Source organism: Crocodylus porosus, unplaced genomic scaffold, assembly GCF_001723895.1.
Source record: "Crocodylus porosus isolate Cpor-Errol unplaced genomic scaffold, CroPor_comp1, whole genome shotgun sequence".
Lineage (NCBI taxonomy): Eukaryota > Metazoa > Chordata > Crocodylia > Crocodylidae > Crocodylus > Crocodylus porosus.
This window is the reverse complement of record NW_017728906.1, coordinates 40,616,659-40,632,063: the sequence shown is the minus strand read 5'-3', so window position 1 is coordinate 40,632,063 and position 15,405 is coordinate 40,616,659. Positions and strand designations below refer to the sequence as shown.

General features: G+C 41.3%; 1 protein-coding gene across 1 annotated transcript in view; it reads left to right on the top strand.

Moving 5' to 3' along the window:
* Nucleotides 1-8,327, top strand: part of DSCAM (DS cell adhesion molecule) — a 620,508-nt gene extending 612,181 nt beyond the window's left edge. Inside the window, exon 33 of the mRNA XM_019557111.1 lies at nt 7,645-8,327. Coding sequence (XP_019412656.1) covers nt 7,645-7,985 — 341 coding nt within the window. The 3' untranslated portion in view covers nt 7,986-8,327. The remainder of the gene's footprint in view (nt 1-7,644) is intronic.
* Nucleotides 8,328-15,405: the final 7,078 nt, after the last annotated feature.

Genomic DNA, 15,405 nt, shown 5'->3' with positions numbered 1-15,405 from the left:
CAGGCAGGCAAGTGTCCCCTTGGGGGCTCTTGCCTTGCCCACAGATTGTGCCAGGGCTGGGGCAGGGGTGAGCTGCCTTAAGTGCCCCCTTAAGTGCCTTGGTCTGCTGGCTTTGCCATCCTATAAAATCATTCACACCACTACAGGTGGACTGTCAGCTGGGCACTTTGATATTCAGGAACTTTGTACATTTTCTGATAAATCACAACTCAAATCAGAGCAATTTTTTTATGTGTAGCACTCCAAAGTGGGAGTCCTCAGTGATTTTACAGTCCATAACAATTCTCTATTGATTATAGCACAAAACCTCGGTTTGTGTGGAGCAGATAAAAAAAGATGCATTTGGAATTTGAAGTTTATGGAGGTTGAGAGAGACTAAGCCTGTTTCTTGTCTCCAAAATGTTTGCGTTTTGTTTCAGATCAAGATAGCTATTTTGAAGTAAAATTTTAACAGAAGCAAGATGCAAGCCGATTTTTCCTCAAAGGAGCTTGAGGAAAAGCCCTGTATCTTAACCTGGAGGTGAATTCTAGTAGCTAGCTCAGAGTTAAAATGTACATGGTTTCTGCTGGGATTTTTTACATCAAAGGCACGTACAGACATTTGGGGAGGTTAAAGAGAGGTTAGGTTGAGTTAAAAATCTGAGGTAAGTTGGGGGGATTAGTAGGGGGGGTTGCGGGGATGGCAGGGCAGGTGGAGCCAGCAGCATTATTGGGGGAGCTGGCAGGGCCTGCTATTGGGATTGGAAGGACAAGGAGGGTCTGTCGGGGGGGGTCAGGGGAGGTCAGGGGACAAGTGGCATCCACAGGGGGCTTAGAAGGATTGTGGGGCTTGCAGAGTCCATGGGGGGGGGTTGGGGGGGTCTGGGAGGATTTGGTGGAATCAGGTGAGCTAGCAAGGTCCAGGTGGGATGGACCTTGGGGGGAGGGATGAGGAGTTCTCCACCTCAGACAAGGGCTGTTTTTAGTCTCCTAAGACTTCCCACTCCCAGATGAACACCCCACTCTGGCAAACCTACCCCTTGATTCCTCAGTCCCCTCTCACCACACCAACTTACTTCAGTCAGCTGCCAGCACCAGTGATCACCAGCACTAGATGCAACTTGCAGAATGCCCATTTTACCAGGCTTGGAGGGGCTATGTGGTCAGGGGGATGGTGTCCATCTCGGGGAGGGGGGAGGAGCTGGGGGGTTAAAAATAGCCCAGTTCTGGGGGAATGGGGGGGGAAGGTAGAAAAAGCACAGCTCGGGAACTAGGGCCACTGGCTGCTTTTTTCCAGTGCAGGGGCTATGGTGGGAACTTTATAGAAGTTGAGGTAGATCAGTTTCACCAGACCCTATCTAAGTTAGACAACCTCTGAAGTAGGTTTAACTTAGATTGGATCAGCCATTTTTAGACTGATAAAAACTTCCTGAGCTTCTGTACAGTTCAAATGTAGATCCCTAATTAAGTCAATCTAAATATAAGGTCCATACCTGAGTGAAATAAGTTAGATCAGCCATTTTTAACACAGTCTAACCTCTGCCTACTGAATGCATGTAGATAGCTCAAGTTAGCTACTCAGTGTAAAAGCATACCTTTATGCAATGCAGACTTAGTCTTTCCCCACTGCAGAAAATACGTTGTATGTGATAAATGCGTGTATGTGCACACATGTGAGATAAAAGTATTATGTTAAATATTCCAGCTATAGTAATTTGGCCATTGAGAAGAAAAGATAATGTTTCTACAAATTCCTGTTTTCACATTTGCCTGGATGACTGTTGCTGATGTTACAGCCTCAGTTTGCCCCAATCCAGTCAATCTCTCATTTTTAAATTGTATCAGAAAACTCTAGTTGCTGAATGGCTCTGGGCTAATTGAGCCTAAGCACATGAATTATTAAACATGCTCATTTGCCATGCTCACACAGTTGAAAGGTTTGCTTTCATTACTAATAAGGCACACATACCGCTGAAAAGAGGTAATTAGAGCATCAAAGGCAGTGAACCATCCTAAAGCTTAATAATGCTCTGCCTGAAAAATGTATTATTTGGCTGAATTGTCTCTTGGCAGAATAGTAATAACCTAAAAAAACTTTTATGCCATTGTGGGCAGAAAGATGAGAACTGGTATCTTGCCATGTAACTTCCATAGCTATGGATCTCCCATCCTTTTTAATCTTCTTTAAAAAATGTCCATCCTTGATGTAGGAATGCCAAATTGGACCCCCGTGGTGATATTTCAGATTTTTTTTTCAGTCAGAAAAATATTAGTTCTGAGGAATCAAAGCTTTTTTTCATCCTGTGATACAGCTCTCATCCTGGCACACAAGAGAAAGTTACATTTTTTAAAATTTTATTTTTTCAACCATTCTAATCACCTGTTTGTTTACAAGAGAGTCTAGAGAAAGCTGCTTCTTGCAGTTAAAATATTACTTAGCACTTTTTACAATATGAAATTGCATACTGTGCCTCAAGTTATTAGAGTTCAGTGTAAATCAAAGGTAAAGCTGACATGCGGTGTCATTTCACTATGAAGAACAAGTTATGTTTTTCAGTTTGTCATGTATTTACAAATTCCTGTTAAAAATGTGCATCCCACTCAGATTGGAGAGCTATACAATTTGCTGCACATTGTTTGTACAGATTAAAGACTATTAACGTCAATCCAGGGAAGCCCTTTCTCTTTCACAGGGTTTGGAAGACTCTCCAGTATATATACAAGGTCAGTCAGAAAGGAATGCTTCCTATTTTTTTCTGCCAAATATTATTGAAAAAATATTAAACTTGCAATGAAAATTTATACTTAATCACCGAACATGCACATAGTCTCCTTCTCCAACAACATACTTTTTTCTGCCAGTGAACAAGAGCATGTACCCTGACATTTTATGATGGTCAGTCAAAAAGTAATGCCTCCTAATTTTTATTTCCTTAGCACAAGTCATGGACATGGAGGTGTCCTTCTGGTTGACTTCTTGCCTAAGGAGGGTGGTGGGGTGGAATGCACAGTAAACTCACAAATCTATTTCAAGACCTAGATGAAACTGAAACATTGCATGCAATGAGCCTGTCGTGACCTAGACATGTTCTGTTCTGCATGACAGTGCTTGCACACACATCAGCTTATACATCACAGAGGTAATTTCAGAATTTTTATGGAGTGTGCCTCCCCATCCTCTATACAGCCTAGAACAGTGGTTTTCAACTGTGGCCCACAGACCCCTGGGGGTCCACACACTGTCTAAAGGGTAAATACCCACCCTTACAATTCAAAGAGGTCCACACCTCCATTCAAAATTTCCAGTGGGGTTCACACCTCCATTCAAGTTTTTAGGGGTCCATAAATGAAAAAAGGTTGAAAGCTACTGGCATAGAGGATGAAGGACAGACTAGGAGGGTGACATTTTGGGGATGATGGCAGTGATGGAGGTTGTGCGACAGTGACTGAGCAACAAAGATAATGTTGGGATACTTGGCCTTGTTCCCAAGTGGAAAAAGGCCACTGATGAAGAAAGAAATTCTGTTGAAAAATAGCTGTGTGTTCAGTGATGATGTATGGATTTTTAGTGCAAGTTAAATATTTTTTCTATAATATTTGACTAAGAAAAAAAATAGAAGGTATTACTTTCTGGCTGACCCTTGAGTTATCAACTCAAATTTCAGCTCCATGAAGTTGAACTCGTTTTTTCACAATCCACATTTAATTCACTGAGCTCAAGAAATTGTAAATCCCTTTTAAGTGATTGAAGTGCATACACCACATGAAAGTTGATCCAAGATCTTGCGTCCAGTCAGAACTGGTTTGGAAATATATATCATATTTCTTTGCATTCAAGATTACTTCAAATTTAAGGCACCTTCCCCAGTAAATAGATTCTATACATGGAAAATTATGAAAGTGGAAGGTCCTCTTAAATTCCCACTCTTCCCCTGCCAATGTCTGTGATGAGGAAAGCAGTGGTGGGTATGAGGTACCAAAATCCTATCCCTTGCTCCCCTGCCTACCTGCAGCCCTTCCACTCCCATGCCTATGCCCCCACCCCCTACTTTTGAACCAACTCCCTCTTACCTTCTGCTTCATCTCTACTTCTCTGAGGCAGACATCAGCAATGGGGCCCCAGTCTGGCCTCAACCCAACCTGGCTAGGAAGTAGTGACCAGTGGTGGAGGAACTGGAGTGGAGCAGAATGTAAAGAGGGGAGAAGGCATCTGCAGGCATAGACAATACATAGTGGGAACACAGGGGGGCATGTGCCCCCCTTGAGATTGGCCCTTGCCAACTAGGGAGTGGAGGTTGACAGCTGGTGCCCTTCCTGAGATTTGTGGGGGTGCCAAGAGAAATGCTGTTGGCACTTCTGGTTTTGCTGCTGGGATTTCTGCCAGCGGCAGTGATTGGCCACTGGGGGACTCCTCCCACCCCACCCCTCAGTCAGTGATCAGATGCTGGTGCCCCCCCAGGATCAGGAGGCACCAGTCGCTCATGTCTGGAGGTACGGGAGCAGGGGATGGGGAAGCATAGGGTGGGGAGCAGGCACAGGCAGGGGGGGCAAGAGGTAGTGGGGAAAGTTACAGGTCCCCCCACCACCACCCCATATTCTCCCTACACTCTCACAGCCACATGCTTCCTTTCCCCCAAATGAGCCTTTCTGGCCCAGGGCAGGCAGCTGTGTATCTAGAGCTTCACTCTTGAGCCTGGGGCCAAAGCCAAAACTGAGCCGCCACCTACTCCAGGCTGATACTCAGATCTAAAATGAGATTTCTTTTGCCCCATTCTAACTGGGGGAAAAAAACCTTGTCTTGCATTTGAGTAAATACAGTAGTGTAAACAGTAATGGAGCAAAAGGAACATGGCCAATTTGTATGGCATATGTAACAGATGACCAGCGGAAGTTGTACGTCCACTGTACCTTTTTGTATTGTGGGTGGCAGGAGCTAAGCTGGTTATAGTCACTATTCTGGTGAGGAAGACAGTTGTTTGATGCCAGGGTGTTGGTGATTCAGTGCAGTTGGTGGTTCCTTTCCCTATGAATCAAATGGATCCATTGCTTCTGCCTGGTGTTCAGCATCACTGTGCCACTAGGCACACTGCAATCTGAACTTCAGTTCCTGGTTCTAACAATTTCAAACTGTTCCTTGGTTCCTGTGCAAGAGGCAATAGTGTTAACCTTAATGACCTATATGGGTAAGTAGATACTGCCACAATGTTTCCCCTCAGTTTCACTTCTTTACCAGTAGTGCTCAACCTTTTGGCCCTGTGAGCCAGGAACGGGGCCTGAGGCTCATCCACAGGCCAGTTTGGACTCCACACATCATGATATAGCCTCACAGCCCTGCACTGCCCCCACCCAGTCCCACACACTATGATGAGGCTCCAGGGGTCCTGTGTTGTCCCTGCACAATCCTATGTGTGGGGAGCAGGCACTGGGGGCCCTGCACCACCCCCAAGTGCCCAGATCAGGCTTTGACCCACTCTTTGCACCCAAACTAGCACACGGTCACCACTATGGCCCATAGGGAGCCCTGCAAGCCAGATAACATGGTGCTGAGGGATAGATCTAGCCCATGGGCCAGGGGTTGAGCACCCCTTACGTACACTGTTACTTGCTTCTGTTCTAAGCTGCTGAGGAATGTTTTGGTGTGTGGGCGCACTTCATCCCCAGGGTGGTTGCATTTTTTATTTTAGCTAGTTGAAGTGATTCCTCTTGATATGTAAAGTGCTTTGGGATGAAAGTTATCATAGAAGACTAAGGTAATAATTATTAGAGACTTGCCTATTTGCAATTCAACTTCCAAATGGTAACTGTATGATTATGGACATATATGGTCTTCTTTTCCCCTGATTTTTTTTTTTTTTTTTTTTTATAAATACTGTAGCAGCATGTCAGCCTGTTCCTAAGATGGGCACATCCTACTGTGTGGGGTTTAAATATAGTGTACCATACATCTATGTTGGAAATGTAACAAGAAGAAAACTTGTGGTGCCAGACAGTGCCTACAGGAGATCCACAGGAATAAACAGTGATGCTGTCCAAGTGTAACTTCTCAGCAATTTTTCTGTCTGTGACTTTAAATCGTGACTAGATTAGAAGTTTTTACTTTATTAGGTAACAATTACATTGCCTTGGGCCAATAAAAGAAATCACCCTAAGAAATCCTTGCCTCCCCCTTGATTTATAAGCCAAAGCAAGGAATCTGCTTTATAAGAAAACCTTTCCAGTTGGTTAGGGGAAAAATGTCTTTGTATGAAGCATTTAGTGCAACACGGTCTCAAGCAGAGCTCTGATGTTTATGGTCAGAGACAGATTAGCCTGTACATCTGCTGCTTCAAATAGCTCACACAAATGCATTAGTAGTAATAAAAGAATCTTCTGCTTTAAATTTTCAGATTGTATTCATTTTATAGATGTATTTGTGGCTTTTCGTGTAACTGTAAGAGACCATCAAAATAGTTTACAGGGGTTTTTTTAATAAGTGAAAATACATACCTCTGATTTGCCTATGATACTGATCTTTTGAAAGGAAAGCTGGGAATGGGTACTGTTACTCAGCAGTGGGAAACTCTAACTTTCTAACTACTGCCTTGCCCTTCTAAGGAACTTCAGTAACATGGCTCCATTTGGGAAAGGAGGCCCAAAAGAGACCAGTTATCATTACCCTGCTGTACTAGAAACCCAGATCAGGGAGGTATTTCTCATGATCACCATCTGCACATATCTAACCTAAACATCAAACCTTTGCAGAAGGAAGCATCCTTTATATTTTCCTTTTATCTCCATTGATTTCCTTGAAGTTGCAGACCAGTTTATGAAAACATGTCTGGTAATACTATAGTTACAGCACACTCTCTTTTAAACAAGTTCAACCAATCTGTGTAGCAAAGCTAAACAGATGGGCAGGTACAGGAAAATCAGCAATGGACCAATAAAATCCTTACCTAGCCCAGTTGTGCACAATGACTGAGCTGTGCACATAGGCCAGTTTAATAAAGGCTTTTCAACCCCAATAGTAGGCAACCCAAGAGTGCTATTGCTGTATTCAGACAAAGTTCTTTGGGTAAATCTGATATCTTTTATTAGACCAACTTTAGTTGGAAAAATTCTTCCTTGCAAGCTTTTGGGTATAAATACCTTTCATTAGGCTGAAGAAGCATCTGCAGTGACAAAGGGTATTTGTACCAGAAAGCTTGCAAAGAAGATTTTATCCAACTCTTTGAGTTGGTCTAATAAAAGATATCAAATTTACCCAAAGAAACTTGTTTGCCTATGTCCTTAGACCAATGCAGCTACTACCTATTCCCCTATTGCTGTATTCATAGTCTCTTCTCTAAGAAAATGAAGGGAGGATCCAGACAGTGATGAATCCTTTTGCCCCAACAGTATGGCATTTTTTATTATAAACAGAAACACTTAGAAGTTAGGAAATGAAAAATTGCATGTTCACAGTAATATTAACTGAATTATATAAATCTCCCACATATGGTAGTTTTTATCCCCAAGTTGCTTTTGAAAATTTGTACACTGGATGATGAATATGTACAGTGTTAAATATCTTCCACCATGAACAGGGGAAGGATGGTACTCAGAAGCTTGAAGCTTTGTTAGACAGTAAGCCTGCTTACTGCTATGCAGGAAGTTAACTAAGGATTTCCATTTCTTTCTTCGCAGGTGATCTCATGCATTTGCCACCATATCTTAGAATGGACTTTTTGTTAAACCGTGGCATTCCAGGCACAAGCAGAGACCTGGGTTTGGGGCAAGCCTGCTTGGAACCTCAGAAAAGCCGAACCTTGAAGCGTCCCACAGTTCTGGAGCCCATACCGATGGAGACATCCTCTACAAGAGAAGTACAGTCGTGGCAGCCAGGTGCTGTGGCAACATTACCTCAGCGAGAAGGTGCTGAGCTGGGACAGGCAGCTAAAATGAGCAGCTCCCAAGAATCCCTGCTAGACTCCCGGGGCCACTTGAAAGGAAATAATCCCTACGCAAAATCTTACACCCTGGTATAACAAAAAGAACATGGCTGGACAGTGGCTGTAAATATTTACAATGAAAAAAATCCAATCAAAGCTACCTTTTTTTTATTGAATTCCGATATTTATAATTAAAGAAGATTGCCAAAATATTTGGAAAAAAAATACAAACTACGGACAGTGCAAAGACTCTCCGGCTTTTTTTCTGTCTGAGTGTGAGCTTCATCTGACTGGACATCTGAATTTTTGGGTAAAAGAGTCCAGTTTTCTGATCTTCACAAGCATTTGTGTTTTTACTGATTTTCTACAAAGTGCATGGGGACTAAATAAAATATTTTAACTGGAAGTTCCATCACATAAGATTAAAAAGAAGTGGGGGGGGGGGAAATCACAAAAAAGTCACCCTATTTGTGAATTTAACAAGGACTTTGATTTGGAAAAACAAAACTTTTTTGTCATGTTTGCACATATTTTCTTTTTCACTTAGAAAATGGGTCATTGAGTGATCTTTTTCTTTCGTTGTTATTTAGGATGAGTGGTGTCAGTGGAGTGAGGGGATCAATTTGCTTTTGTTTTATCTTTTTTTAATATTAATTTAATGAGACACTTTGCATTTTGTCTATGAGAAATAAAAGGGTCTTCTGCCTTTATTTGTGACGTCTGCTTGCGTCGCCTTCTACTATGCTTCTTTTTCATTGTGGACAGTAGGTATTTTAAGCACGTGCTCTGATGTTTGACCTTTCTGAGCAGGGCAGAGTCATGCCTTTAAGAATGATTAATGTTCATCCAGTTAGATCTAACTCTGCCAGCGAGATAAAGAACCATAATGTTTCAAAAAAGCCATGTGTTCTAAACAAAACCAGTACTGGACCTATAGGTACACTTTACACTCAGTCAAAAGCCATTTAAAGTCAAGGGAGTCTTTCTGTTGATGTCATTAGGCTTTGGATCCAGGACTTTATCAACATTTTGAAAATGTAACAAGAAAACGTTTTGGCTTTAGTTTACTGACTCTGTAAGGACATATTGTTAACCCTTCAAAAGGCAATGCTCCTGATGGCTTCACTGTGTACATTGCTTGCATAAAACTGAAAACTCAAGCTTCTTCCCGTAACAAGACAAAGTTCATCTTTCTAGCTAGCAAAATCTCTTACACTTACTTTCACGGCAGTTGGAAGTGATGTTCCTTCAATTAATGTGCCTTTCTTTAGAACATAAAAACATTTCTGTTTAACTCTTAGCTTGCAGACATTAATGCAACCTTTTATTACATGAGAAACAATATTACTTATATGGTACAGACTATAAACTATTATATCCATATGTTCAGTGGGGTTAACACAACAATATTTCAATAACTCTGGTGTTAGATATTTCTATGTCTATGTGTTCTAGTCTTTTTTCTGTCATTGACAACATCTCCTTTAGATGGAGAAACCTGTAGCATATATATTATTTTGTTGCTATTAATAGCAAAGTACATAACTATTTGCTGTTTAAGTCGATGAAGGTTAAGCTTGTATTTAGATACTTTGTTATATTGTGGCCTAACACTCTCCCTGGTACAGTTGCAGATAGTCTGAAGAATGTAGGACTTACAGACCAATAAAGAAAGAAGGGGATATAAATCAAAAGTTGGACCATTTCCCCATTTAGGTCATTAGATTGATAAACCTAATAGAACAACTGTTAAATAAAATAAACTAAAAACAGCCCCCCAGTAGACAATATCAAATAAGATTTATATTATAAATCTTTTCACAGAAATAATTGTTGAAGTTTCCTGAATATTGAAACATTAAGCTAAAAATGAAATTATTCTGATTTATTTTCAATGAAAACCATTTTTAAAGGGAGAAATGTTTCTGTTAAATCCCTTGGCCAACCTTAACTGCTACCAAGAGGACCGTAGTGATGTTATTGTAAAAAATACCTAGCTCTGCTATGCTAAGTGTGAGAACAGAATGTTTCTGTATTTCTATTTTCTATTCATCAGGTGTATGACCTCTTGCTGATTTCCACAAGAGTCTTTCCACTGACTTCAGTGAGAATATAATTGGAATTTAGTACTGTATTTGCATACTAGAACTGAATTCTTTTGTCAGTATTCTAGACTTCATGTCAGGACGCTATCTATCTGTCCATTTTCATACAGCTTCCTTCTGACACAGAAAATTGTGAAAAGAAGTCTTTTAGAAGAAAATATTACTTTTCATTCTTGTATTCTGGTAGAAATTTGTGGTTTTTAAAAACTCATTCAAAAAAGAAGGAATAGTTTTTTTCATACAGATATAGAAACAGAGCTTGTGTTCAAAAGGTCAGCAGCATCCCTGACTTAAACAATGACTCTTTTCCTCCACATGCTTATATTCATTGAAACATGAAAACATGGGAGGGGAAAAACTATAGAAACTTTCATTCTCCCTGTGACTGCAGATACTATAAATATACCATGTATCTTCTTAAGTTTATATTTCTGTGGGAATTTGGAAAATGCTGACTGTCCTTGAGTTAACAATATTTCCTACTCGTTAGTATATAATGTATTTTGTAGTTTTCAGCATATCAGTCAGTAAACAAACTTTTAAGTTCTCCATAGCCAAAGAAATGTATGGCAAGACTATTGATTACTATTAATCAGAGGAGACTCAAGCCCTTGCTAAGCAAATTGAAGCTTATGCATATGCATGCAGGTTTCTGACCACTGTCCCTGATCCAAAAATGTTCTTCAATGTACACCCAACTTCATATATTTAAAGAGTCCCATAGGCTTCAGGAAAAAAAAAAGGCTATTTAACTATTTCAAACATATACTTCAAGTGTATTTCTGTATCAGTCAAGAATGTTCACCTTGTAGACTTGAGCCTTTACCATCTTGTGACCCTTACACTTTTTTATTATTATTACTGAGGGAGAAGCATGCATACACATTAAAATCTGCATTAAAATAATCAAATTACATTAAAAGCATAGAATCAACACAAGGGAAGAATACTGGCTTAAACAGACTGGAAAAGCCTAAAATATGCTTGTTTGAAAATGTTTCTTTATGGTCAACACAATGCCTATGAATAGTTGATAGTACCTATGGTTGCAGTTACATTGCCCTGGGTTCAAAGGTGGCTCTACAAAGCCATTTCAGCATTCATTTTTCAATCCTCAACATAGAAAAGGACCGGAAAACTCAGTTACGCAAAATACAAAACATGTGAAAAAAGGTATGTAATGTTCTCACTTGTTTCACAAATCTACTCACTGGGTGCATCTACGCAAGATGCTTTACCACACATTAGGTTAATCCACTGTTCAGTAAAACATCACTGTCTACACATGCACAACAATTACTGTGCAGCAGATTAGCCTAATGAACTACTTTCTTGCACTTGTAGATACTGGTACTAGAAATCTGCACATTAAACTAATTCACGAAAGCGCACATATAGATACTGTCAGCCTAGGCAACAGAGGGCCACAGTGGGTGGAAAGAGCTGTCCCAGCAAAATGAGATGCTGCCTGCCAGCCACATAGAGATCAAGACCCATTCTGATGCCCAAAGAGCAGGAAGAGCTGTCCTGGCTACCAGACAGTCAGGACATCTCTCCCTGACCCTTGGAGATTGGGATGGTCCCAATCTCCACATGGCTAACAGGCAGCTTCCCAGCACCCAGGACAGCTTACACTTGCCTGTGGAGACTGGCACCTGGCTCCACCTCCACCCACACCTCCTGCTAGCCTGGGGCTGGCACCTGGCTCCCCCTGGCTGCTGCAGGTAGGCAAAGCAGGGCAGGAACAGCCTTAGACTGAACAGCTCTTGTCAGGAGGAAATTTGCTTCTGATGGGTGCACGTTCAGTGGTGACAATGAGCTGCTCTCAGTAATTCTAAATTGCAGTAATGCTAAATTGCTTGGGCATCTATCTTTTATAACTGTTCCTAAGATCTCTCCTCTCCTTTGAGAAGGGTGTTGAACCACAAGAAATTTCTTCCAGGTAGAAGTTAGTGCAGACTCAAGTTTCCATTAATTTTTCAGCAGATTCTGTGCAGAAAATTCTAGTGCATTAATTGCATGTGTAGATGCACCACTGTGGCACAAGTTGTGACCCAGAAGCTGAGCCCAGAAGCCCCTGTCTGCATACAGATTTTCCCCCTTACCCGCTTGAGCAGGTATGAGCCACCTTCAAGACATGCTCTCTGCAGATCTACCTATGTGGAAATAAGCAGGTGGACATGTACTAAAACCAGTGGTGAATATGCTGAAAAAATAATGGAACCTTGAAAAAAAAACACACGTAGGAGACAAAGTATGAACATGCTGAAGCCTGCAGATTCATCTAATGTATCAGAAATCTGAGCATGGCTGAGCTACAAAGCTGTCTACTGACTTCCTGCAACAAGTGATAAAACAGGTTTCCCAATGTCTCCCTTCTTTCAGTCTATAATCTGGTATCTTGTACAATGATTGACTTAAGGTTTGTAATCATCTTCCTACCTTCCTTCAGAGTCAACAATAGATAATATGAGGGCCAGATGCTGAGATGAGATGTAAATCAGAAAAGCTCTGCTGAAGTCAATAGAAAAATGAGAATTAACATCCTATGAAAATCTAGCCTATAGTCACATGAGGTTTTAGTTGGGGAGGGTAAATATTTTATTTTGGTTTTTTCTATTGGTGGCTGCCTCGAAAGACAACTGAGATGAGAAATGAAGGTGAGTTGCTTTTTTAGAGAGAAAATATCAAACAAACAGTTTTGAAAGCATGTTCATTTTAAATTCATTAGTGGGTTAATATAAGTCATAGCAATAGCTTAGTGTTTTGTTGTTGCCTACTGAAAATTCCAAGAAGAAAAAGAAAACACTCTTCATCTCTGCTCTTGCCTGGGCATCCCATGTAGGACCTTAGAGCTTCTCCAAAGAGATAGTTGTCTCTGTAGGCAATGCAGAGGTCCAGCGCACACATTAAGATACAGCACAATGAAACATTCAACATCGTCTTTGGTTTGATGCTGTCTGTATAATGTTCCTTAATTTGATGTCATTTGTATTTCTTTATATCAGCATTCTTATGCAGAACATTTAAAAGGGCTAATATGTGTTTTAGAGGTTCCATCCTTGCCTGCTTTAATACTATACTTCCGCTGTGGATTTCATGTGATTTAATTATATTGCTATTATGGGAGGCTCATGAAGTATTCTCAGGCTTCTGCAAGCACTTGTAAACTCCCAGTGAGTCTTCAGAGCTGCTGCTTTCAGTATTGTGCCTTGTGACTGCAACCTTAGATTAGCCACAGGTGCATTTTGCATCACACAGGCTATAAACAGATGTCGTCTTTGGAATGGGATCGCCCTGCTTTATGCAGATGTTCGTAGATGTCTACAGACTTTGCCAGGTTCCCTGTCCTGCGGGGTTGGCTCTCTCTCTTGCTCCCAGGACTTCAGGGCCCTGATCCTGAGGGACAACACCAGGGTTCCTCCACATATAGACATGTGTCCTGAGTCAAGGGTGACAGCCTGATATGTGCACAATAAGTAAACAGACATCTTCCCATTTAAAGAATTGCAAACTGTGAGTACCTGAGGCAACTGTTTTTAGACACATGGGCCTCTGCTACACATGCAGGTAAAAGCACGATTGGATCTAATGCATGATCCAACCAATCACGCCTTCTGCCGTGGCACATGTGCATGGCAGGAGGCACCATTGTGGGATGATGCATTAGATCCAATCATGCCCTATTGCCAATGTACAGGGAGCCTGACACTTGATGCCCCCTGCATTTGCAAGAAGCAAGCTCCCACAGCTGGAAGCTCCCTTTGCTGATGGGATTCTGGGGGTCACACACAACCAGAACACAGAGACCCTGCAACTGGCAGGGCTCCTGGTCCTGGATGAACATTACAAGCAGCTGAGACTGAGTCCCACAACTAACAGTGAGGTTTGTCAACAACAGTTGTGGGGTCTCTCTATCCCAGCTGAGCATGAGGAACAGCTGGGACCAAGATCCCTCAGATGCAGGGACTCTCAAACTCAGTTGGGCATGAGGTACCAAGCCAGGACCAAGAGCCTATCAAGTGTGGGGACTCTCAGTCCCAGCAGAAAAGCCAGGACTGAGAGCTCCATGTGGGTTGGGGGTTTCAGCCCCTGGATATCATGGTAGACACCATTGCCAGGGCTCAGGGGTTTCATGCTGGGCATGGTGCACCCTTGCAGCTGTCAGCTGATGGGGCTCCCAGCCTCTGGGGAGACTCTGCTACATGTGCAAAACAAAGCTCCATAGCAACCAGCTCTAAAATTCATACACATTTTCAAGGTCTAACTTCAGTTGGTCAGGGTTTTTTATCACGTGATGGCTACTTTGCATATGTAACTGGTCTTAAGGTAATTGCACAATTAACCAGTTAATTGGGCAATACCTGTAACATGTAGCGGAGGCATTGGAGTGCAACAATGGCCTAAGACATCTGTTTGCATAAATTTTCTGGTGGTACAAAGTTGATGTCTGTTTGTACCCTCAGACCTGCAAGGTGCTAATTGCTATTTATTTATTCAGAGGGAGTTGAATGTGCTCAGTGTCTTGCAGGCCTGAGTCTACACAGATGGGTAAGTGGAAGCATAATTGTTGGGGATATGTCTGAGAACACACTGGGCCAGATTCAGTCCTGTGATGGTATGTGGATGCAACTCCATGTGCTCCTTGTAGCATGCTTGTTATCTTACTGCTAGCATTGGCCTTTGAACTACACATGTAAAGCTTGAAATGTACTACTTTCCTCTGGGATATTACCAGAATCCATCAATGTTTAAAATGTTTAAGTTAGAGAAGAAGAAGAGCCTCCTTGTGGCATGTGTGTTTCCTGTTTTCACAACACCTCTGCTTTTCAAAAAACAGAATTTTTTTCTGTAAACAATGTTGTAATTGTGGACTTTTTTCACTTAGCTCAGGAAAATAATAGTCCCCTGTCCACTCTTCCTCTCTGCCCGCCCCCCCCCCAGGTTGCATGTATGAAACAGTCATGTTATGGAAATGTTCATTTGGAAGATTCTGACAGGAAAATTTTTGCTTGGCATTAAAACACATCAACATGAGACTTTTTTTATCATTTAAAACATTGAAAGAAATTCAGTTATTTTCAAGATTTTGTTTTGAAAATTTGAAATGAAACATTACAACCTTGTTTAATTCACATTATAGTGTATTATTCATGACACTAAAGAGGGAAGTTAAGTGCCTCTGTGTAAGGCAAAATGTGACAGACTACAGCAAACCTTGCTGCAAAACAAAAAACTAAAAACTGAATGGAAACTTGAAACAATGGAGAAAACCAAAGCAAAATGAAAAGCTCAGAAGAAGAAAGGAAAACACAAATATACAACTTTGAATGAAAATAAATAAATCATCTGTTTTTACTGTCTCATTTTAAATATTTAAGGGAACCACTTCAGGGAAAATAATTTGATTT